This window comes from Podarcis filfolensis, assembly GCF_964270895.1.
Source record: "Podarcis filfolensis genome assembly, chromosome: 10".
NCBI lineage: Eukaryota > Metazoa > Chordata > Lepidosauria > Squamata > Lacertidae > Podarcis > Podarcis filfolensis.
This window is the reverse complement of record NC_139612.1, coordinates 8979742-9004713: the sequence shown is the minus strand read 5'-3', so window position 1 is coordinate 9004713 and position 24972 is coordinate 8979742. Positions and strand designations below refer to the sequence as shown.

At 44.0% G+C, this 24972-nt stretch overlaps 1 protein-coding gene across 4 annotated transcripts in view; it reads right to left on the bottom strand.

The window, feature by feature from the left end:
* Positions 1-24972, bottom strand: part of LOC310744241 (uncharacterized protein) — a 55830-nt gene that overhangs the window by 13845 nt on the left and 17013 nt on the right. For all 4 annotated transcript variants that reach the window (XM_083575394.1, XM_083575395.1, XM_083575397.1 and 1 more), the window contains exon 3: positions 4309-4434. In XM_083575394.1, coding sequence (XP_083431520.1) covers positions 4309-4434 — 126 coding nt within the window. The remainder of the gene's footprint in view (positions 1-4308; positions 4435-24972) is intronic.

Genomic DNA, 24972 nt, shown 5'->3' with positions numbered 1-24972 from the left:
TGAACACCCAGGTTAGAGGTCGAGGGGTTATAAACATGCCAATAGGTGTGGGAACAAGGAGGGTATTGGTGTGCAACTGATATCACAAAGACTATGAAACCTGCATATGCAGATTATATAGCCTTGTTCCCCTCACAATTGTCCTCCTTCGAAGAGAGAAGCTCAGACGTGGAAGGTTCCAGGTTTCTTAGATAACAGCTCTTACCTGCTAACTTCGCTATCTGAGGCAGGTGAGACCAATGAGAGAGAACAGAAGTGGTACGTGGGGAAACAGGACATTATATACAGAGGTTTTAAATAAAAGTCGGGTGAACTGTGGCAAGGAATTCTGGAAATACATTTCAAAGTCTTGCGTAGCACACTTCAAGGCTGCTTTTTACTGCCATGGATGAGCAGAACATGCCAGAATGGGAGACTTTGGACTTTTGCCGAAAACCATATCATCCCCCACCCCCAGTAATGGCTCATGGACCAGCAGCATAATTTGACCACACCATACTGTGAGTTTCCCCACTGCTATGCCGAATTATTGGCTGCCACTGGTCAGGGCAAGGAAACTCGCAGCAGGGTCATGTCATGTTACGGGGTTCAAGGAGCATGAGATATTTGTGGGATGTTTTCAGCAGCAGCCTCAAGTGACCCACTCTGTCTGATTCTGCTCATCAGTGGCAGCTACTGTAGGTGCCTTTGGAAAACCACAGCAGCTCTGCAGCGTACTTTGTATGCAAAAGGCAGGTTTATTCCTTGGCCTCTCCAGGTAGTGTTGAGAACAATCAAGAAGGACCACAGCCATCTTCGAAGAAGATGGTACTGAATTAGGTGAATCAATAGTCTGACTTGATACATAGCACCTTCCCATGCTTTCCATAAGATCTTGTTTGAACATTATACACTCTTCATACAACGACATGAATCATGTCCCCAGACAGGTGTTATTAGTATTAGTATATTAGTATACTAATATAGCGGGTGGCGCTGTGGGTAAAACCTCAGCGCCTAGAACTTGCCGATCGCATGGTCGGCGGTTTGAATCCGCGCGGCGGGGTGAGCTCCCGTCGTTCGGTCCCAGCTCCTGCTCACCTAGCAGTTCAAAAGCACTCTTAAGTGCAAGTAGATAAATAGGTACCGCTTTATAGCGGGAAGGTAAACGGCGTTTCCGTGTGCTGTGCTGGTGCCGGCTCGCCAGAGCAGCTTCGTCACGCTGGCCACGTGACCCGGAAGTGTCTCCGGACAGCGCTGGCCCCCAGCCTCTTAAGTGAGATGGGCACACAACCCTAGAGTCGGACACGACTGGCCCGTACGGGCAGGGGTACCTTTACCTTTTTATTAGTATTTAAATTTGTATACCGACCTTCATCCATAAATCTCAGGGCAATTCACAACATAAAACTGCTGCTTACAAAGCAGACAGAATCTAATAATTGAGCCATTTTCTTCCCTAAACAAGGATCTAACCTGAGTATTAACTTGGGACTCAGCTATACAGCTGCAAAGATAACATTTTAAGTGTGTTTTCAGAGCATTCTACAAATGTGACACTAGATGGCGCAGGTGGGCTAACGACAAATTCCATATATACTTTAAAACATTTTTTTTAAAAGCATTTTCACAGTGTTTTTTTATATATGTGTGTAGATTCAGCCTTGCAGGAAAACATCACTCAACATTTTTACCTTTAAACTTCCAACAGGATGGGATTGTAGTCTGGTGACTACTGGGAAATATATTATTTTAAAGCTGCTTAGCCCATCTTTGTAAACTCACTTGTGCCTTTTCTCCTTTTTTCTTTTTAAAAAATTCTATTTTCTGCCATTGCTTCTGCAGCCCTGTATTTCAGATGACAGCTTTTGGCCTATTCCCCCCAGACTTCATTATTCTAAAAGGGAAAAGAGAAACATTTGCTTGCGTCGCCTTGGCATGTGCCGCGAAACGTGAGGGCCGAGCTGCGTTTGCAGACAAAGAGAACACACATAAGCAGGGTAATTGAGCAGATCAGTACAATGATGATATTGGAAGATATTAAACCGGGAGGCTGACGTTACAGTATGTGCCTTTGTAAACAAAATTAGCGAGCTATTTAAAATGGCATCATTAACATAACTGTCAGGAAAAGGAAATTCTCAAGAGCTCAGAGCTTTTAAAACCCCTGGCTGTAAAAATACTTAGGGTTTCTGTGGAAAGATGCTGTTTAAAATCAAGCAGGGGAGAACATTAAAAAAAACAACCAGAAAAACCCAATAACTGGATGAGTAAGAATGATGAGACAAGGACATTTTAAGGTTTTCCTGTCAAAACACTTGGGAAACAAACGAAGGCATGAATTATTATTATTTTGGGGGGGGGGGGAACCACTAAGAAAAGTATACAATCGCTGCTAAATACTATCATTAGTTCTTTCTTCCAAAAGAATAACAATAGAAGATGGTTTTATCGAGGGATTTAGGGAAATGATAGGAGCATCACAATACAAATCTAGATGGCTCTCCCCTCCTCTCCATTTAGGGATTTGAAAAATAAATTATGCACCTTTTCAGCATCTGCTCCTGAGCATGAGCCAACCTGTGCTTAATAATGATTATATACGCTGAGACAACCTTATGTTGGGATTTCAATGAGACAGTTAGGGGTTGCCTCCAGGTTGTCAGTATTTCGTGGTTCAATCACCATACTGGAAATGTAGGTTTCTGCAACTAAAGTAGATGAAAGTGTTCTATTGATCTAGTGCTCTATCAGTTTGAAGGTGCTTTAAATGTATAGTAGTACCTAAGGAGAAAACCTGAAGCAGCGATGCAGTTTAGGTAATGTTAGCCTCTGGGCTGAATGACCTTACAGGGACTGCCCACTTTAGATGGCAATGTGTATTAAAATGGCATTAAGCCACCCCTGCTGTGTTTGGGATGCCTTCTGTTCATTCTGCTAAACTGGGTTCTAGAGTCCTACAGGCTGAAATGCCCCCAACCTTGTTATGAAACCGCCCCCAACCTTGTTATGATCATCTTAGGTCCTTTTTGGTGTGCTTCCACCACAAGACGTCCAGAGGGTGGCAATGCAAGAACAGGGCCTTTTCTGTGGTGGCTCCCCACTTGTGGAATGCTCTCTCCAAGGAGGTTCACCAGGCACCGTTGTTACATATCTTTAGGTGCCGGGCAAGAACATTCCTCTTCTCCCAGGGCTTTGGCTAAATAAATGATCTATGGCCTTTTAAATTCTGGGTGGGTATTGTTTTTGCTTGTTACTTTGTTGTTCCTTTTTGTGATTTTATACTGTAAACTGCCCTGTGATGCTCAGATGAAAGGGCGGTGTAGAGATTTAATAAATAAAATACCAGTAATAGTAGCATCTTTAGATACACTAAAGGTCATCTCTTCAAAATGGCAGCCAAGTCCAGACCCTCCAAGTATCCCTATTTTCCAGGAACAGTCCTAGATTTACAGAAGCCATCCTGGTTTCTAATTTGATCCTGGAATGTCCCGCTTTTCCTTAGGACATCTCTATTTTCAAAGGAGTTATGTGACCCCCCGAGCCAAGGAGATAAGTAAATACACAACCTTTAGAAGATAGCTGAAGGCAGCCCTGTATAGGGAAGTTTTTTCTATCTTTAATGTTTTATTATGTTTTTATATCTGTTGGAAGCCTCCCAGAGTGGCTGGGGCAACCCAGTCAGTTGGGCAGGGTATATAATAATAATAATAATAATAATAATAATAATAATAATATCATCACCATCATTACGGAATAGGACGTTCCTATTTTCATCAGGACGTGGGTGGCGCTGTAGGTTAAACCACAGAGCCTAGGGCTTGCCGATCAGAAGGTCAGCGGTTCGGATCCCCACAATGGGGTGAGCTCCCGTTGCTCGGTCCCTGCTCCTGCCAACCTAGCAGTTCTAAAGCACGCCAAAGTGCAAGTAGATCACTAGGTACCACTCCGGCGGGAAGGTAAACGGCGTTTCCGTGCACTGCTCTGGTTCGCCAGAAGCGCCTCAGTCATGCTGGCCACATGACCCGGAAGCTGTACACCGGCTCCCTCGGCCCATAGAGCGAGATGAGCACCGCAAGCCCAGAGTCGGTCACGACTGGACCTAATGGTCAGGGGTCCCTTTACCTTTCTTTTCATCGGAGAAATGTTGGAGGGTATGCAAGTCCCATTTTGCTAAGTCCATTGCCTGCAGTCAGCTTGAGATCAGTCAAGATGTTGGCATCATGGTATATTGTCATTGGCAATGACAAACGCCATGGCGTTGTTTGAATTAGAAAACCAGCACATGTCAACCGTAAATGTTAGGGCAGATGTGCTATCCTTACTTACCATTTCACAACCCCCAGTAGATTCCTTCTTCACTTGTAGCAGTCTGTTGGCTGACTCTTTCAGAGCCCCCAGAGACCATGTGCTGGGGGATCTTTTGGCATTAAGCCGTTCTCCAAGTAGGCGAGTCTAAAAGGGAAAACAGATGCCACTATTAAAAATGAAAAAGTGATGTGGTTATTTTTGGCCAAGATTGTTGCTATTGCCAGACTAGGTAGCTTTCCTCTCCTCCTCGAGCCAAAAATATGTGCTGTAAAACAGCAACTTTGACGTCGCTGCTGTTTACAAAAAACTTACGAATCACGACCAAATCCCCCACCACCTGCACACCTATTTTAAACTGTTTAAAATATGCTCGGATTCATCAGTTTTAATGTCAGTAACTTCCTAAGAAAATGTTGTTCCTCCTAACAGGTGTGAAATGTGCAAAATGTATCTCTCAGGGGGGGAGAGAAAGAGAGAGAGAGAGATTAATTTGCAGTTAATTTATTTTACAGTAGTCTCTGTAAACCAATGACCACATTTTATCCTGTGTTGGCTTGCAACCAATGAGCTGCTCTGAAGCAAATAGGCTTTGCATAGTTAAACTGCGATCATTTGCATATCCTGCACATTAGACTGTGCCTTTTTCCTCTGTCCCTTCTGATTTACAGAAAAATGCAGAGGAAACCACAACAGACTCAAAAGTATTTCAGGGAGCAAAGGACTTGGTAGGGGGAGGATTCTTAAAAGAGCAGCAGTCTGTGTTGGCCAAGGGGGAACAACAATCTCCCACTTCCTGCAGCCTTCCTTGCGAACAAGCCCCTATAAATTGTTTGTGGTCCAGCAACTTATCCTTAGGTGTGGCCATCGCATGCACAATGTTTAGTTCTTTGTGGGCTACAAAACAGGCAGATCCACCGATATCAGGCTCCCTGATTGGTTGTCCTGGGACCTGGGACTGTGGGTCCCATCAGGGAAGAATTTTGGAACAGAAGCCCCCTTAGCAGAATGAGCTGCAGGGTCCCAAAATAAAATAAAATGCAACAGGAGTGGCTTGCTACATTTTGATGCACATGCAGCATTCATGCACTTCCTAAAGAGCCCTTCTGTCAAGACAATCTCTCTCTCTTTCCGCCTTATCTACAATGTTCATTGCATTATTATTTTTTTCATTTTTTTCAGGGTAGCCATACTTCTTCACTTCCAATATGTGCATGTCCCTGGAGGAGACTGATCATCTGGATCCATTTCAGTCTGGTTTCAGGCCTGCGTAGGATGAGGGTGAACTGATTGAAGCTTAATCCAGACAAGATGGAAGTCAGAAAGCAGAACAGGGAATGAGGGATTCAGCCCGTAGTTTCCTGCTGAAATCTTGCAGCTTTCTATACTTCAGATGTTCCATTTTGAAAATGCCCTTTTTAAAAGTGTTTTTTAAAAAAACATTGAATTTTCCATAAGGCTCATCATTGCCATCTAGTGGCACACTGTATACTGCACTTAAAATACACATAAAGCATTTTATTTGCCGCTGCATTGCTGAGTCCAAAGCGTAATTCTTAAAACAACAATGACAGGAGGGTAGCAAAATAACATCGCCTGTAGGACAACATGGAGATTACCTATTAAAATGATGATTCCCCTCGTTTCTGATAGAGATGACCTCCGATTTCAGCTTAAAAGAAACCACAAAAAATCTCGAGATGCATCACTTAGCTTCCAATTTACACCTATAAAACATTGCACAGAAGTTCTAAAACCCTCCGCTGTGCACTAATGACTTTCTCCTGTGAAGGGAAAATATTCAAAGAAGACTGCAGGCTTCTTGAAGGCTCAGGAGCAGGGAAGGGTGGGGAGTGAGAGGGAGGAAGCTTCTCAAGTTTGGCACACTTTGAAATAAATTGTGCAATGCTATCTGCTATACTTCAATGGGATGATGATATGATCTCCACTGATGCCAAACAGGACCAGCAAATGTCCCTGATGGTTAAACTACAATCTATCGAGTTTTATCAAAGGGAAGCACTTCGTTTATTATCTGTGCTTCAGAACGGAGTCAATGTTATTTCCATAATGCAAAGTGTTACCATTTGCATCTGGAAACAGTCTGGAAGGATAGGAATTCTCTTCTTTGGAGAGCTCCAGCTTCCCATAAAAGCATATCTTTGGGGATTTTGCCATCTTCCATGCCGTGGGCATGACGAAGCCAGCACAGACATCACTGAGACAGGCATGCAAACATAGGCAATGTGTTTGTCTGAAACACTGTCCTGCTATGTGATACCCAAAATCTTCCTGACACAAAATCTTCCTGGAAGACACTGGGGCATCGCTCCTGATGGTTTTAGTCGCCCACGACTGCCAGGCTGCTGCCAGCGACTCCCGGCTGGTTGCCAGAAACGTACAAAGACAAGGAAATGATTCTTATCGTCCGCTTTTTATTCAGTATTTACAGAGAGAGGCTATAGAACCCAGCCTCTTGGATAATGGCATTGTCCAAAGTGAATCTCCAGCCTCCGTCTCTCCTACTTCCTCATTCATCAATCTCATTGTCTCTCCTGCTAAGTGCCCTCTGCCTTTGAGCTCTTTGCTCTCCTACTTTCAAGGCTCACCAGGTTCTGGGATAGGTGGGGATCTGGAATGCTTTCTAAAGACACTGTGTCCATCAGCTGTCACCTCCCTGGTGCTTCTTCCTTCTCCTCTCCCCTCATTTCCCAACTTTCTCCCTCATCTTCCTCTGAGCTGTGATCTCCCTCAAACCCCTGTTGTAGATCTAAACTGTCTTCCTCCTCCCTGGAAGGGTCAAGCTGGGGAGGCGGTCTCCGCCATTCCTCCTCTGCCCAGTCCTTGACTACGACTCACTTCCATAAAGCAAGCAGGCTCAACACACAAGCCTGGTAGACCTTCGTCTACCAGCATCACATTCTCCCATACCCTTTTGGAGACGTGAGCCATTGCCATAGCTGCCTTGCCAACATACCTACCCTGCTCAGCATCGATATAAAGGCTGCTGGTTACGGTGGAACCCAGTTAGACAAAATTGCCTTCCACCGTGACTATGTCATTTTTCTTTTTGAAGCCATATATTCTATCACAGGATTCTGGGGAGAAAACAGCTCAGGATCCTGTGACTAGATTATTAACAGATAATTGGTTTCATATTAATTATATGGTGGCATTGCTTGCCACAACAGCTAGAAAATGACATGCAAGTGTTTTAACAGTAGTTTGAACTGAATTGATTAAGATGCAGCAAATGTGGATTTTAATGGTGGTTGATTTTTGTGAATATAGTTAACACGTTACTTTTGACTGCGTATATATGATGGAATTGGATGAATTGGAATTTCACAAAGGTCTTTGGCAATATACAATAGCATTTTACTTACTTATACATGTAAAACAAGCAATGCTTTCTCCCCTTTCCATTTAGCTCATGGTTCAATACTGGAAAATGCCTCAATTTTTACTCTAATTTATTTGTGGCCTTGCACTATGACCTAGTTAAAGAATCTGGTCTAACCTCTGCCTCAAGGCAAAATACTCCTCTTATTAACCTACATACACACCATATGGTGGTCTTGAGATTAACCCCTCAACAGCCAGATGACAATGTCTCACAAGCACAAATCAGAATGAAATACAACAAGCTGTGCTAGACACTCAAGAATAGCTTATCGCACCAATCTGGATACCTCCAGAAACTGGAACAAGTCACATCCCAACAGGAGAAAGCAAAACATGCTCCCCACTGCTCCGAACCTAGCAGTAACTATTAGAAACCAATGTTTTCTAATCTGGGTGAAATTTTATTCTCAGCCTTCAAAACGGCAACCTTCCATTCCTTAATCTTCAACATGGAAAGACTGTGGTTCAGCAGTAGAGCATCTATTTTGCAGGTAGAACATCCGTGGTTCAATCTTCAGGCATCTGAAATCAGGAGGAGCCATTGCCTGTCAGTGCTGAGCAAGGTGGACCAATGGTTTATGGCAGGCAGCTTCTTATGTTAAACAGCATCCTCAAATGTGAAGCCAACTTGAATGTCATGGACTAGTTGGATACAGATGAATGGTAGGAGGAACCAGCTGGGGAAGAAGGGAAGAAGGCTCAGAGCCAGGGGATTGGTGGTGGGACGACAATAAGAGGTCAGAGGGAGAAGACTGGAAAGAGGATGTGTCAGAAGCTGAGGAGATAACAGGGCTTTGTGAGCTGGGAGAGTGTGTGGCAGAGAGAAGTTCAGAATCAGAGGCAGAAGCTGAAGCAAGGAGGGTGGGAGGAGAGAGACCAAGAGGCAGAGATGAGTCAGGCTGGTGAAGATTAGAAGGTGTCTCCCCTTACTGTTGCGACAAGCTCCCTTCTCCCTTTGTCTCCCAGAACCAGAAGAGGCATGAAAAGGATGGAGGAGAGGTTAGCTTCGTGCAGACACAGTCTCAGATTGCTTGGAAGAAACCCAGGAGAGGAGGAGACTTAGGCAGCCATGGGAAGGCAAGGACCTTCAGTTCCAGCAACTGCTTCATGGGGGGAAGAGCTACAGGAATTGAGTTGTAGACAGTCTCCGAACTACATTGGCATTATACTTAGCAGGTCATTTCAGTCGTGCCTTAAATACTTTGGAAACGCCATCCTTGCAAAACAGCGGGAGGCTTTGGGATGAAATATTCAAGAGAGCTCCGACTGAAAAAGGCTGGTTTTCAGAGAGCCGTTTCAATTTTTTATGAGGACACTAATTTCATCACAAACGCACAATTTTATTTCTGTGTTGGGCTTTGCCACATGCCAGGCCCCCTTTAACCGTGTGTGTGCCACATAGACAACAGCCTGTCTTCCAATAATGCTTACCTTTTAAGTCGGGCACCATTGCGGGACGGTGACATCGCCAGCCCCAAGATTCAGCAGCTGTGCTGGAGACACGGGGTTTTCATGGGCTTGGGTGAGCCCTGCTTCTCCCAGGCCCGGGAAATAGATTGTAGCCTGCCTGTGCAATGGGCCAGTGGCAGGCTGGCTGCAGTACTGCCCCCTGAGCTGCTGCTAATAACACCACTGTTATTCATTGTTCATTCCAGTTTTACTTTCTTGGGCTACTACTGCCTTCTAGCTATAGCTTGGGGCCCCACTCTCTTGGGGACCCAACAAAAAATTAATGGGAAAAAACCTGGATGTACATTTCCAAAATGTAAGATTAAAAACAAATAAAATAAAGCCTACATACAGCAACAGTGTTTTGTGTTTTGTAGGCTCCTATGATGTAAGTAATGGGCCCCGCCTGCTAGCCTGCTCCCTAAAATATCACTGGTTTGCTCATTTCTATATATAGGGTGCCTACATTCTGAATGAGCAAATGGCTTTACATACCTATTAGGTCCAGAAAATTACCATATAGCATATATTCAACACAAAACAGCGACAATTTGTTGTTGACAAAGGACAGCTGGACATATAAAGGGCCCCATTACCTTCAGTAGCTTAGGGCCGCTTCAAACCTAATTTCAGCCCTGCTTCAAGGATGTATAATCTGCTGCTAAAATGGAATACTCAGGATGAAACGGTGAAATCTGCGATGATTAAATAGGCACAAGATCTTGGACACAACATTATGTTGGCTGACTGGGAACAGTTATGGACCACAGGTATGAAGTTTACGGCATGTAATGCCTTAAGAGAGAATATTATGAAAATGATATACAGGTGGTACATGACACCAGTCAAGCTTGCAAAAATATATCATTTGCCTGATAATAAATGCTGGAAATGTAAAGAGACTGAAGGTACATTCTTTCACCTTTGGTGGACGTGCCCAAGGATTAAGGCTTTCTGGGAGATGATCTATAATGAAATGAAAAAAGGTATTTAAATATACCTTTTTGAAGAAACCAGAGGCCTTTCTCCTGGGCATGGTCGGCCAATCGGTGTTAAAGAAGGATAGAACTTTCTTTATGTATGCTACAACAGCAGCAAGAATACTTATTGCAAAGTATTGGAAGATACAAGATTTACCCACCCTGGAAGAATGGCAGATGAAGGTGATGGACTACATGGAACTGGCGGAAATGACCGGCAGAATCCGAGACCAGGGAGAAGAGTCGGTAGAAGAAGGTTGGAAGAAATTTAAAGACTATCTACAGAAACATTGTAAAATTAAGGAATGTTAGAAGGATGCTGGAATGAAGTTATGTGGTTTTAGCAGTAATGTTACAAAGGAGTATGTAAAAATGGATTGTTAACAGGTGAGAATGTAAAGTTAAAATATATTAAGATAAATTATTAAGATAAAAACAGAGATGGAAAGGATTTGCTGAATTAACTAATTGAACTAGAACACAAAAAAGGGAGGTGTGAGGAGGTCAAGGAAACAAGCAAATGAAAGATAAGATATGGAAAAATTGACTTGTTTTTAATTGTTTCTATTTTTCTGTATTTTTTTGTATTTTGTATTTTTGTTTTGTTTTCCTTTATTTTTGTAATTCTTTGAAATTTTAATAAATATTATTTAAAAAAAAAAATTCAGCCCTGCTTCTAGTTACCCAGTTTTCTTTATCCCATCCTCTTTTTAAAGTGTTACCTTTCTCATTCTTATTTTTATATCATTTTGGACACTCATCACACCCGCTTCTTTTGCTGTTTTATCATATCCTTATATTTAACACGATAGATAGATAGATGATAGATAGATACAGATGTTTTTAAAGGGATCTTTGAAGTTCTGGGGTGGGGAAAAGGAGTTAATACAAAACCGTGACTCTAACGCAGCGTGCCAAAGGCAACAGAGGCAAAGAGAAGAAAATCCTCCAGTAAGACTCCTTTTCCGCTCCAACAATCTCCACACATGAGTAACGCCAGCTTGAATTCAAAAACTGGCAAGTGTTTATGCTCACATAAACCCACCTTTGCTAATGCTCTTAGGCATTTCGCTGGAGGTGAGGGAACCACACATCTCTGAAAGGCTTTTTAACAACATCTGGAGAGGGAGTGTGTGCGTGTGCAGGCAGTCATGAGGCATAAAATACAGCCATACCTTGGGTTACAGACGCTTCAGGTTGTGCTTTTTCAGGTTACGGACGCACCGAAACCTGGAAGTACCGGAACGGGTTACTTCTGGGTTTTGGCGGTTGCGCATGCGCAGAAGTGCTAAATTGTGCTTTGCGCATGCGCAGAAGCGCCAAATCGCAACCCGCACGTGCGCAGACGCGCCGCTGCGAATGCTGCGGGTTGCGGATGTGCATCCTGCATGGATCGCGTTCACAACCCGAGCGTCCATTGTACAATGTTAAAGTAAAGTACAAATAAAATAATAATAATAATAATAATAATAATAATAATAATAATAATAATAATTAGCATTGCTAACTGAGGGTGCTGTCACTACTAGCCATTTCCCCAGGCTGGCTCAGTGGGAGAGATGGAAAGCAGGGTTCACTCAGCTGTTACCTGGGGGCAGGTAACAGTTATCAGGCTGCCGCAGTGGACTGGAAATGAAGCAGGGCTCCTTTCATCACCTGTCCCGGAGGTCCAGTGCCATCAGGCACCTCCTCCCCCCGAACTGGGCCAGCCAGTCGCTATAGTAACAACTGTTTAGAAATTAGCATCCAGGTTTTAATTTTCCTCATCCCTCCGTGTCCCTTTTCCTCGTGTGTGTCATCTTTCATTGGTTTTTCTTTTTTAAGATGGTAAGCCTGCAAGTAAGAATTGCCTTGTTTGGATCATGTGTAAGTTGCTCTGGGAGCCTTTTTTTTGGCTGAAGAGAAGGGCGCAAATTCTCTAAACAAATAAGTAATTTCATGGCAGGTTCTAAACACTCCAGCAAATCCAGCTGATTTGGTGCTCTGGTGCAACAAATCCTCTCCCCTCCCCACTGTCAATCATGGACTTTTTGCAACATGAAATGTGGCGGATTAATGCACTGGAATGTGTGGGATAGCATTTGCTTGATGCATTATTGTTTAATCCCCTCACAAATGAATTGGAATGGATGCTGGACAGTGTGATTTTTGCAGCTGCTGTTAGAGTTGCAAAACAATGAAGCCTGGGGCAGAGCATTGGAGAATTTCTGAAACAATAATGGGATATTTCTCTGCCCAAGGCATGATGGAGAACAGCAACAAATGGGAAAAGATAGACATAACATTTTACAAGGACAGGAAGAAACATCATGGACAGAATAATTGCCACACACAGGAAGAATAAGGATATAGACTGAATGCCTCACTTGTAGCTTCATAAATCATTTAATGCATGGGTAGGCAAACGAAGGCCTGGGGGCCGGATCCGGCCCAATCGCCCTCTAAATTTGTTCTGCGGATGGTCCAGGAATCAGCGTGTTTTTACATGAGTAGAACGTGTCCTTTTATTTAAAATGCATCTCTGGGTTATTTGTGGGGCATAGGAATTCATTCATATATTTTTTTCAAAATATAGTCCGGCCCCCCACAAGGTCTGAGGGACAGTGGACCGGCCCCCTGCTGAAAAAGTTTGCTGACCCCTGATTTAATGTGTCAATATGAACAGAAGTTGTTAATATTGCAGTTGTTGTATAAGGGATTGTTATTTTGACTGGAGTGTACAGTGGTACCTTGGGTTACATATGCTTCAGGTTACATACGCTTCAGGTTACAGACTCCACCAACCAAGAAATAGTGCTTCAGATTAAGAACTTTGCTTCAGGATGAGAACAGAAATCGTGCTCCGGCGGCGCGGCAGCAGCAGGAGGCCCCATTAGCTAAAGTGGTGCTTCAGGTTAAGAACAGTTTCAGGTTAAGTACGGTCCTCCGGAACGAATTAAGTACTTAACCCGAGGTACCACTGTAATTGAAATTAGTAAGATTTTGGAACGCAGAAATAAAATCATCAAACCATCAATTCTTGCACGCGAGGGGGGCCGCCTAAATTACATAATTTGGTATCCGAAAGATTGGTATTAGTAATTGTATTATAATCTGGCATTGTTACAATGAGGCTATCATTAGACTGTAACTGAAAACTAATAAAAATTATTATAAAAAAATAATAATGGAATGGATGCTTGATAAATAGCCAAGGTCGTGTAATCTCTCCAGAAACAAAGCAAGAGGAATGCTCAGTAAAGAGACCATCTGAAAGAGGAGCAGGCTGTTTTTTGTGGAGTCTGCTGCAAGGCACTCACAGGCTCTGCCATTGCATATGTATCCTACCCCACACACCTCAGGAAGCCAGTTTTAAATAGATATATTTATATATTTGGCAGCGAGAGCCAAAGGTTGCACCTGAGCACACCTGATGGCACAGCCTATGGATCCCTTGGGGCTGAGCTTACAGAATATGCTCCATCTAACGCATGGAGCTACTGCATGTGCTTCCAAGTCTCTTGCCACCAAACGGCTGCCATCCCGACTTGGCCCCAGCCTCATAGATCACAACATGATCTATAGACTAAAACTGTGCCACAATTAAAAACAAGCCAGCCCACGACAGCCTCAATGCAAAGCATTCAAGTCATCCAAGCACCTTCGTGTAGATGTGAAAAAGCATGGAGGAGAGGACAGAGCCCTGAGGGACCCAGCCGCCCTAGGCAGTCCAGAAGGAGACCATGGATAAAGGTATCAAAAGCCACGGAGAGATCCAGCAGAATTCAGAAACAGCTTTCACCTCTGTACCTTGCCCGCTGGAGATCATCCAGCCTGGAGGGTAGATCAGGGGCCAGCAACCTTTTTCAGCCGTGGGCTGGTCCACCATCCCTCAGACCATGTGCTGGGCTGGAAGATATTTTGGGGAAAAAATATGAATGAATTCCCATGCCCCACAAATAACCCAGAGATGCATTTTACTCTATAAGACGCACCAGACCACAAGACGCACCTAGTTTTTGGAGGAGGAAAACAAGAAAAAAAATATTCTGAATCTCACAAGCCAGAACAGCAAGAGGGATCACTGCGCAGTGAAAGCAGCGATCCCTCTTGCTGTTCTGGCTTCTGGGATAGCTGCACAGCCTGCATTCGCTCCATAAGACGCACACACATTTCCCCTTACTTTTTAGGAGGGAAAAAGTGAGTCTTATAGAGCAAAAAATACGGTAAATAAAAGGACACATTCTACTCATAATAATAATTTATTATTTGTACCCCGCCCATCTGGCTGGGTTACCTCAGCCACTCTGGGCGGCATCCAACAAAGATTAAAAATACATTAAAATGTCACACATTAAAAACTTTCCTGAACAGGGCTGCCTTCAGATGTCTTCTAAATGTCAGGTAGTTGTTTATCTCTTTGACATCTGATGGGAGGGTGTTCCACAGGGCGGGCGCCACTACCGAGAAGGCCCTCTGCCTGGCTCCCTGTAGCTTTGCTTCTCGCAATAAGGGAACCGCCAGAAGGCCCTCAGCGCTGGAACTCAGCATCTGGGCAGAAAGATGGGGGTAGAGACACTCCTTCAGGTATACGGGGCCGAGGCCGTTTAGGGCTTTAAAGGTCAACACCACACTTTGAATTGCGCTCAGAAACGTACTGGGAGCCAATGTAGGTCTTTCAAGACCGGTGTTATGTGGTCTCGGCGGCCGCCCCCAGTCACCAGTCTAGCTGCCACATTCTGGATTAGTTGTAGTTTCCAGGTCACCTTCAAAGGTAGCCCCACGTAGAGCGCATTGCAGTAGTCCAAGCGGGAGATAACCAGAGAATGCACCACTCTGGCGAGACAGTCTGCGGGTAGGTAGGGTCTCAGCCTGCGTACCAGATGGAGCTGGTAGACAGCTGCCCTGGATACAGAATTGACCTGTGCCTCCATGGACAGCTATGAGTCCAAAATGACTCCCAGGCTGTGCTCCTGGTCCTTCAGGGGCACAGTTACCCCATTCAGGACAAGGGAGTCCTCCACACCAGCCTGCCCCCTGTACCCCCAAGAACAGTACTTCTGTCTTGTCAGGATTCAACCTCAATCCATTAGCTGCCATCCATCCTCCAACCGCCTCCAGGCATACAGGACCTTCACCACCTTCACTGGTTCTGATTTGAAAGAGAGGTAGAGCTGGGTATCATCTGCATATTGATGGACACCCAGTCCAAACCCCCTGTCATGTAAAAACAAGCTGATTCCCGGGCTGTCCGCAGGCTGGACTGAGAAGGCGATTGGGCCGCATCTGGCCCCCGGGCCTTAGGTTGCCTACCCCTGGCCTAGATCCCATCTGTGACCACCCACTCAAAACACGTTCCCAAGAAGGATTGAACCCGAGGCCTTCTGCATGTAAAACAGATGAGCTATGGCCCTTCCCAAATATATGGCAGAAAACTCAAATCAAATGTAGGCTTGATAATTCAAGACAGTGTTGTAAATAAAAAATTTCCCTTTTCTCTTAGGGGGTATCCAAGAGCCCATATAGAGTCCTTACATAGGTTCCCTATTGGTAGGAGAAAATAACAGAGGCCAACCAGAGAATATTGAGAAGCAAAGCAGCTAGTAAGCCTGATCTTTATTGATCTGTTGCAACAGGGTGCTCCCCTCACCTGCAGGAGAGGAGGAGAGACCCAGAAAAATGGCATGCAAGGCCTTATAAAGACTTTTGAAATTCCCATCCTGTAGATCAAGACCACCCCCAGAAACATCTACATACATAACAGAAAAAGGCGGTCTAAACAGAAATTTAAATGTTTTTCTCTTGTCTTTGTTTATCTCCTGTCTGGCAGGTAACTTGATTGGATTGCCTGGGAAGCCTGGCCATTCTTTTGTAGTGATAAATACTTAGTTCCTGGACCATGTCACAGGCTCACACCTTATTCAAACACCCTTAAGACAGGATTTGTGAAGGAAAAGACAATGGGGAGGCTTTTCCACTTTGACCTTGCAGAGAAAACATTTGGTCAGTTTAGGAATCAAAATGGTTCCAGGTTGGCCTTCCTGTGCTGATCTATGTATGTGCTTGGTTGGTACACTTATGAACATTACCATATATCTAAGACCATAAAATTCCTATTACAACAGTGAGCCCTGCAGACATTTCTCCCCACCACCACAACTCCCTCCGCAACAACTGGGCTCCTGTTGCTGCTTGCTTCTGTTTTCAGTGTAAGCAACACTAGCAATTCCTAGGGAATATGTCGATCCTCCTTTTTCCCCCCACGCCAATGTGCAAATCCCAGGCCAAGAGATGAGGGAGACTGACGCGCTGAGCATAATCTGAATAATTACAGATTGCATGAAGATCGCTCTGCTGCCGCCCCCCCCCCAAACCCTGGCTGCCATTCCCCACACTTCTGGGGTTGTTCTAAGTTGTAGAACATAGTAGTAGAAAAAACCCAGTTTTGACACACCCTTAAAGAGAGCTGGGCTGCCTAAAATCAAGGCAACCCCCCCCCCCCACTCAGAGATGAGTGGGCTTCTGTGCTATTGATTCCAATTATACAACTGTCAGACATGTGGCGAGCCTCATTCTTCTCCCTGTGCAACAACACAAATAGCTCCTTGGATTAAATTGGCTAATGTTTACGATATGCTTCGGAGATGAAGCTCTATATAAATGCTAATTGTTAACGACGCTACCTGTCAAGCAGAGTGGGAAGACGCATAAAAACAACGAGGAGGAGGGCAAGGGAAGCCGGAGAGCACAAAAAGAAAGTACTCAACAATTTTCAGTCAGATTAGCTCACCAAAGTCAAATGCTGTCCTCTAGCAAATTCATTTCTGCATTAATCCTGTATGAAAATATCAACATCTGAAAGAAGGCTAGACATGCAGAAGTCACCCAACAGACCTCTGTCAACTGTCAGAGTTTGCATTCTGCTTAAGGGGGGGGGGGCTTCTCGTCTCCCAGTGGTTATAAACTCTGAATATATGAGACACTTGAAATGTTTCTCGCACACAACTTGGATTCAGTTAGAAGACATAGCTACTTCATTCTCACACTCAGAAAGATATCAGTCTCTCACACATTCCACTTCAAGAACAATGGGCAGGCAGCCTCCTTGCAACACTAGGAACTCAGATATATATAGATATATATAGATAGGGACGTGGGTGGTGCTGTGGTCTAAACCAACTGAGCCGAGGACTTGCCGATCAGAAGGTCGGTGGTTCGAATCTCCATGACGGGGTGAGCTCCCGTTGCTCGGTCCCAGCTCCTGCCAACCTAACGTTTTGAAAGCACGCCAAGAAGTGAAAGTAGATAAATAGGTACCGCTCCAGCAGGAAGGTAATTGGCGTTTCCGTGCGCTGCTCTGGTTTCGCCAGAAGCAGTTTAGTCATGCTGACCACATGACCCAGAAAAACTGTCTGCAGAGCAGACAAACACTAGCTCCCTTGGCCTGTTAAGTGAGATGGGCGTCGCAACCCCAGAGTCGTTCGCAACTGGACTTAACTGTCAGGGGTACCTTTACCTTTAGAGAGAGAGAGAGAGAGAGAAGAGAGAGAGAGAGAGAGAGAGAGAGAGAGAGAGAGAGAGAGAGAGAGAGAGACTGAGACTGACTTCCCTTCTCTTTCCATGGTTCATTGCATATCATAAAGTAAAAGGTAAAGGGATCCCTGACAATTAAGTCCAGTCGTAAATGACTCTGGGGTTGCGGAGCTCATCTCGCTTTACAAGCCAAGGGAGCTGGCATTTGTCTGCTTAAGCATACATTTTTTATAGGTCATGTGGCCAACATGAATAATCCACTTCTGGCAAAACCAGAGCAGCGCACAGAAATGCTGTTTACCTTTCGCCGGAGTGGTACCTTTTTATCTACTTGCACTTTGACGTGCTTTCGAACTGCTAGGTTGACAGGAGCTGGGACTCAGCAATGGGAGCTCACCTCGTTGCGGGGATTCGAACTGCCAAGCTTTCAATCGGCAAGCCCAAGCAGCACAGTGGTTTAACCCACAGCGCCACCCGCGTCCCTCATAACATAAACTCCTGCATATTTTACATAAAGTAAACCATCCAGTATTCCATTATTACATCCATCAAAACTAATTTACACTGTTGAATTTATCATAATCCTGCCAGCATTTTCAAGTGTACACAATTTCCCCCCATATATTCAATAAACGTTTTCCAATCTTTTTAAAACGTTCTTGTTATCTTATTCTATATGTTAAGTCTGCAAAATGCGCATATTCCGTCAACTTTAGTTGCCATTCTTCTTTAGTTGGGATCTCACTTGTTTTCCATTTTTGAGCTAACAAAACACAGGCCGCAGTAGTGGCGTACATAAATAACCATTTTTGACACCTGCGAATTTCTGTCTGAATTATCCCCAATGAAAAGGACTCGGGGGGGGGGTTGGGGGGGAGGTGCTTTTAACCTTTTTTTTTAATTCATTATGGATCATTTCCCAATACTCTTTTTCCACATATGAAAAAAATAATTTTTGATCTTTCGTCACATCCTCCCCAGTGATGCAACCAGGTCATGTTTTGGGGGGCAGAAGTCCAGGATCTTGCTCAGAGAATAAGCAAAAGGGTCCCCAAATGCAGCAGGACTGCCTTACCACATATTGAAGGAAGTGAAATAATACATACTATTTTAGACAAAAAAAATTAGACGTAAAATTTCCATATTGCACACCACAGAAGTTTGCGCCACTGAACCTCCCCTTTGCCCAGCCAGCGCTCAGGGATGGAAAGGTATTCTCTCAGCAGTGTGATGCTTTGGATTCTCCAACATCTGCTTGCCATAGCTGTGAAATAGTGCCCATTTCTAATCTGGATAATAATAATAATAATAATAATAATAATAATAATAATAATTTATTATTTATACCCCGCCCATCTGGCTGGGCTTCCCCAGCCACTCTGGGTGGCTTCAAAAAAATATATATTAAAATACTGTAATACATCAAACATTAAAAGCTTCCCTAAACAGGGCTGCCTTCAGATGTCTTCTAAAAGTCATATCAAATATGAACATCTAGTGTCAGATACCGTACACTGAACAGAGACTCTACCTCAGAATTTGAAGCATGTTGACTCCAGGTGCGCCTCACCTGAAATCCCCTCCATTGGGGAGCTCCCCCAAAATGTAATCAGCTTTGAAATGCATGTTTCAGCAAATCACAAGCCTTTTGGGATTAAGTGTGACCCGGTTGGGAAGAGGGAAGGTGCTCTTTTTGATCTCCGCTGCGGCTTATTAAACGGCAGGTTTAGTTGTTATGCCTCACTTAACAGTTCCACCTCTCCTCTTTTCTAGGCCATTTGATGCCATTAACCGAGCTGCATGTCAGACTGCCATGCCACCACCTTCGGTTTCTTCTGCCTCACATATTAGCCCCAATTGACCTTGACATCCGTCTGACACCTACAGCTCACTTGGAGATGCTTCTGTGCTAACAGCTTATCACTTGCTTGCGAGCTCAAAGCGTCGGAGAGTGTGGAGATATGCCGCCCATGTCCTCCGTAATATCGTGTACACCAAAGAGCGGATGATGTACAAAAAGAACCCAGTGAGGACATCCTAGGATGTTATCACTTCAGAAGGCAGAAGGGAAACCTGGTGGCGTAACACAACATGGCAGCTGGGTGAGTGGGGTAATGGCTGCCATATCTACTGTAAAAGAGCAGAAAAATAGACAAGACCACAAGATGGTGTGGCCCACCACCCTGAAGCTGTCCTATCATGGGGGGGAATAATAATAATAATAATAATAATAATAATAATAATAATAATAATAATAATAATAATAATTTATTATTTGTACCCCGCCCATCTGGCTGGGCTTCCCCAGCCACTCTGGACGGCTTCCAAAAAAATATTAAAATCCTCTAATACATCAAACATTAAAAGCTTCCCTAAATAGGGCTGCCTTCAGATGTCTTCTAAAAGTCTGATAGTTGTTGTTCTCTTTGACATCTGGTGGGAGGGCGTTCCACAGGGAAGGCGCCACTACCGAGAAGGCCCTCTGCCTGGTTCCCTGTAACTTGGCTTCTCGCAGTGAGGGAACCGCCAGAAGGCCCTCGGCGCTGGATCTCAGTGTCCGGGCAGAACGATGGGGGTGGAGACGCTCCTTTAGGTATACTGGGCCGAGGCCATTTAGGGCTTTAAAGGTCAGCACCCACACTTTGAATTGTGCTCGGAAACGTACTGGGAGCCAATGTAGGTCTTTTAAGACCGGTGTTATGTGGTCTCGGCGGCCGCTCCCAGTCACCAGTCTAGCTGCCGCGTTCTGGATTAGTTGTAGTTTCCGGGTCACCTTCAAAGGTAGCCCCACGTAGAGCTTATTGCAGTAGTCCAAGCGGGAGATAACCAGAGCATGCACCACTCTGGCAAGACAGTCCGCAGGCAGATAGGGTCTCAGCCTGCGTACCAAATGGAGCTGGTAAACAGCTGCCCTGGACACAGATTTAACCTGTGCCTAGATCAGCCCCTGCCATGTTCACTCTTGTATCTTGACATATCTCCTCTGTTCAGTACAGAGGAGTGGGTGAGTGTCCCTTCCTGCCAGAAGCAGAGCAGAAAAAGCAAACAGTGTCTCGTGGATCCCACCCCCCAACAGTTTTATTAAAGTTTTCACAATACAGTAGTACCTCAGGTTAAGTACTTAATTCGTTCCAGAGGTCCGTACTTAACCTGAAACTGTTCTTAACCGGAAGCACCACTTTAGCTAATGGGGCCTCCTGCTGCTGCCGCGCCGCCGGAGCCCGATTTCTGTTCTCATCCTGGAGAACATTCTTAACCTGAAGCACTATTTCTGGGTTAGCGGAGTCTGTAACCTGAAGCATATGTACCCTGAAGCGTATGTAACCTGAGGTACCACTGTACAGCAAAGTAATATCTAGAACAAATGAAGTCAAAAATACGAAAAGGAATGACCGCTCCCCGCTTAAAACGGGGGGCGCCCTTTGCGTGGACGCGTGCAGCCCCTAGATCTGGAGCGGCTCCATCAGCATAGGCTTGGCTTTGCCTTCCCTCAGGTGGGATACCTGGAGGTCTCCGCCTACCTCAGTCAGTTGTCCAATCCCACCTGGGGGAAGCGTTGCCAAGGAGACCAGGCCAGGTAGGGGAGGGATTACCTGCCCACACAATAGAGGGAGGAGATCCAGAAAAGATCAAGAGGAATAAGAAGAGGAAGAGGAAGCAGAGAGATAAAGAACATTGAGAACAACACCAATAATAGCAGGAAGAAGCCCGTGTTTTGTAAGCCCCAAAATGGAAAATGAGTGAGGTCCAAACCAAAGAAGAATGGCAACTTGAACTTATGGAATATGCGCAGCTTGTGGATCTAATTTACAGAACAAGAGAACAAGAAGAGCATTCGTTTAAAGGAGATTGGAAAATGTTTATCGAATATATGGGGGGGGAATTGTGTACGCTTGAGGACATTGGCAGCATTAAGATAAATTCAACAGTGTAAATTTGTTCTGATGGAAGTAATAATGGAATACTGAATGGTTTAGTTTATATAAAATATGCAGGGATTTATGTTACGCAAAATGAACCATGGAAAGAGAAGAAGGGAAGTCATTGATATTTTAAGGTTGTCTAAATGAATATTCTAAATGGTAAAACAGAAATTTTAATTAATTAAAAAAAGAAGAATAGCACCAATAAATAATAATAATAAACGACAAAATTATTATATATATCTAGTTCTCTGTTATAATTATACCTTAATCTTCAATTTAGTCAGATCAACCAAAGGCCTGCTTAAAAAGGAACATTTTTGCCTGGCGCCTAAAGGTGTATATTGAAGGCGCCTGGCGAACTTCCCTGGGGAGAGAATTCCACAAACAGGGAGCCACTACAGAGAAGGCCTGTTCTCATGTTACCACCCTCCGGACCTCTGGAGGAGGAGACATACGAAGGAGGGCCGCAGAAGATGATCTCAGGGTCCGGGTAGGTTCATATGGAAAGAGGCGGTCCTTGAGGTCTTGCAGTCCTGAGCTGTTTAAGGCTTTATAGGTCAAAACCAGCACTTTGAATTGGGCCCCACAGAGCAGACACACCTGTACCTGCTTCTCACATGCACTCAGACACGCCACATGTGAACAGCCACACAAAGATTTCTCCTCTCTTTGCCATGCATACTTCCCCCTCCCTCAAGTCTCAGGCTAGAACACATTATGATGGGCCCCCATGGGATCTTTGCTGCCCGAGGAATACCCTATTGAGACATTCAGGCTGCAGAGGTACTAACTAGAACATGCCTTATCTTCACAGCATCATCAGGGTTTTGTGTATTGCCCAAGTTAATTTAGTACAGTGGTACCTCGGGTTAAGTACTTAGTTCGTTCTGGAGGTCCGTTCTTAACCTGAAACTGTACTTAACCTGAAGCACCACTTTAGCTAATGGGGCCTCCTGCTGCCGCCGTGCCGCCAGAGCACGATTTCTGTTGTCATTCTGAAGCAAAGTTCTTAACCTGAAGCACTATTTCTGGGTTAGCGGAGTCTGTAACCTGAAGCGTATGTAACCTGAAGCGTATGTAACCTGAGGCACCACTGTAATATATTATGGTCCTTGGGGAATCAGTTCTGCTAGGGGGCAAAATAAATCTTATTTCTAAATCTTATTTTCAATGCTGGGCAGAAGGTTTGTACAAGAAGTGGGTCCTCGCCTCTGGTTACATCTGTGGAGGGCACTTCAAATCATATGATTAGTTGTTTCTGCCTGGCTCACAAGGTTGAAAGTCTCAAAAAAAGCTTTTTTTGTTTTGTTTCAAAGCTCTGCCCGGAAAGGATTTGTCGTTGATTTTTTTTAAGGCAAAAAAGCAAATGGAAAGAAACAAAAACCTTGATGCTTTGAACTGGGTCTTTTTTCTTTCTTTCTGATATCTGGGGACCACCTGCGATTTAAAACTCTGCTAGCTTGTTAAAATACATTTCTTTTTGCAGAGGACATTTCTCCAGCACGCATGCAATGTTAAGGGAGAATTTATATGCAGCATCCCATATATATATATATATATATATATATATATATATATATATATATATGCAAGCTATAGTACGGTTCCGTAAGCAAGTGAAAAAGGCTTAATTATTTAGCGAACAGAAAACATCCAAATGCACTATATACATCAGTCACATCTATTCCAGAAGATAATTAGAAGGACAGCTACGACCCAGAGTATTACAGTGAAACGAGAGTAGAAAAAGGACTTGAATAATGAAACTATTTCTTGACTGACTGACTCAAAGGATGAACAGAAAATTGTGTGGAGAGGGGAAGATGTCTCTGGGAAAAGTGAAATAAATCAAAGTTCGGGATCAGCTGTCTGTCAAATACTTTCCCCTTTGATACGAATAATATTGATGAAAATGTTGGTTGAAAGATTCCAAATGCAAGGGGTAATAAGAAAGATCTACTCTTTTATTAGCTAAGATGTGCAAGAAGGCACGATATCCCTCAAAGTACACTGTACGGAATGGCTGTGAATAAGTGGAGCAAGAGATTTTAAAATATATATATTATTGGACTGTTTCATCCTGATTTCATCAAAGAAGCTGCCCAACTCAAGACTGATCATGCCTAATTCTTGGTTTGCAATGGATTTCAGATGGAAAAAACCAAAATGGCCTCTTTAGAGTGCTGCATTTTCAGAAAAAAAATCAGGGACACGATCAAATCTCAAAAACATCAATGTGTTCTGACACACGGGATGTCTTGCTTCCATGGGGCGATTGCCCATTTACTGCCGGGTAAGCAGAATATCATCCAGGCATTTCAGTAGTTACCTCAAGGTAAGTAGGAAACTACCTCCGGCTGCTTTTTGGATACAGCATTCTGTCTCTTTCACTCTGTGTTTATAAATAGTTTGAAACACAGATATAAATCCCAGAAGATAGGTCGTTGGACATAGCAACATTTTGAAATAAGTAGGCAGTGTATAAACTTTGGGTGCTTGCACCCGTGTGCAAGACCCTCCGTTCAGCTATAAACTACACAACCTGAATTTGTTGGCACTTGATTGAATTCCACCTGAAAACAGCAACAGTCTGCAAGCAGTTTTGTAGTTAGTTATGGATACTGATTTGATGAGAAATGGCCATGTGCAAAAATGCAGTGATGGAGGAACTGTGGACCCCCAGATGTTGCTGGACTCCAACTCCCATCGTCCTAGACTGTTGGCTTTGCTGGCTGGCACTGATGGGATTTGGAGTCCAACAGCATCTGGAGGGCCAAAGGTTTCCTTCTCCATATATATTAAACAACAACAAGAACTATTGTTTCACTGAGTGGTGCAGAACTTTGCAGCAGAAGTCCAAACCCCAACTCAGCAGAACAAGCCGGAAGGCCCCCAAACTCAGCACAGCTGCCTTAATACATTTTGGAGTAATACACATTATCAACTAAAGAGGGAGCCCCATATAAGACCATTAACAGACCCTCCAAGTGTCCCTGTTTTCCAGGTTTACAGAAGTCCCAGATTTACAGAAGCCGTCTTGGCTTTCAATTTGATCCAGGGATGTCCTGCTTTTCCTTACGACGTCCCTATTTTCATCGGATAAATGTTGGAGGGTATGGAGTCATGCAAACCCCCAAGCCAAGGAGATAAGGAGATACAACCTTGAGAAGACATCTGAAGGCAGCCCTGTATAGGGAAGTTTTTTTAATGTTTAATGTTTTTATGTCTTGGAAGCCACCCAAGATGGCTGAAGCAACCCAGTCAGATAGATGGGGTATAATAATAATAATAATAATAATAATAATAATAATAATAATAGAGTAGGACGCCCCTGTTTTCATCGGAGAAATGTTGGAGATTATGCATTAAGTCCAGAGTCTAAAATTACCTAACTGCGTGACTCACATTACTTT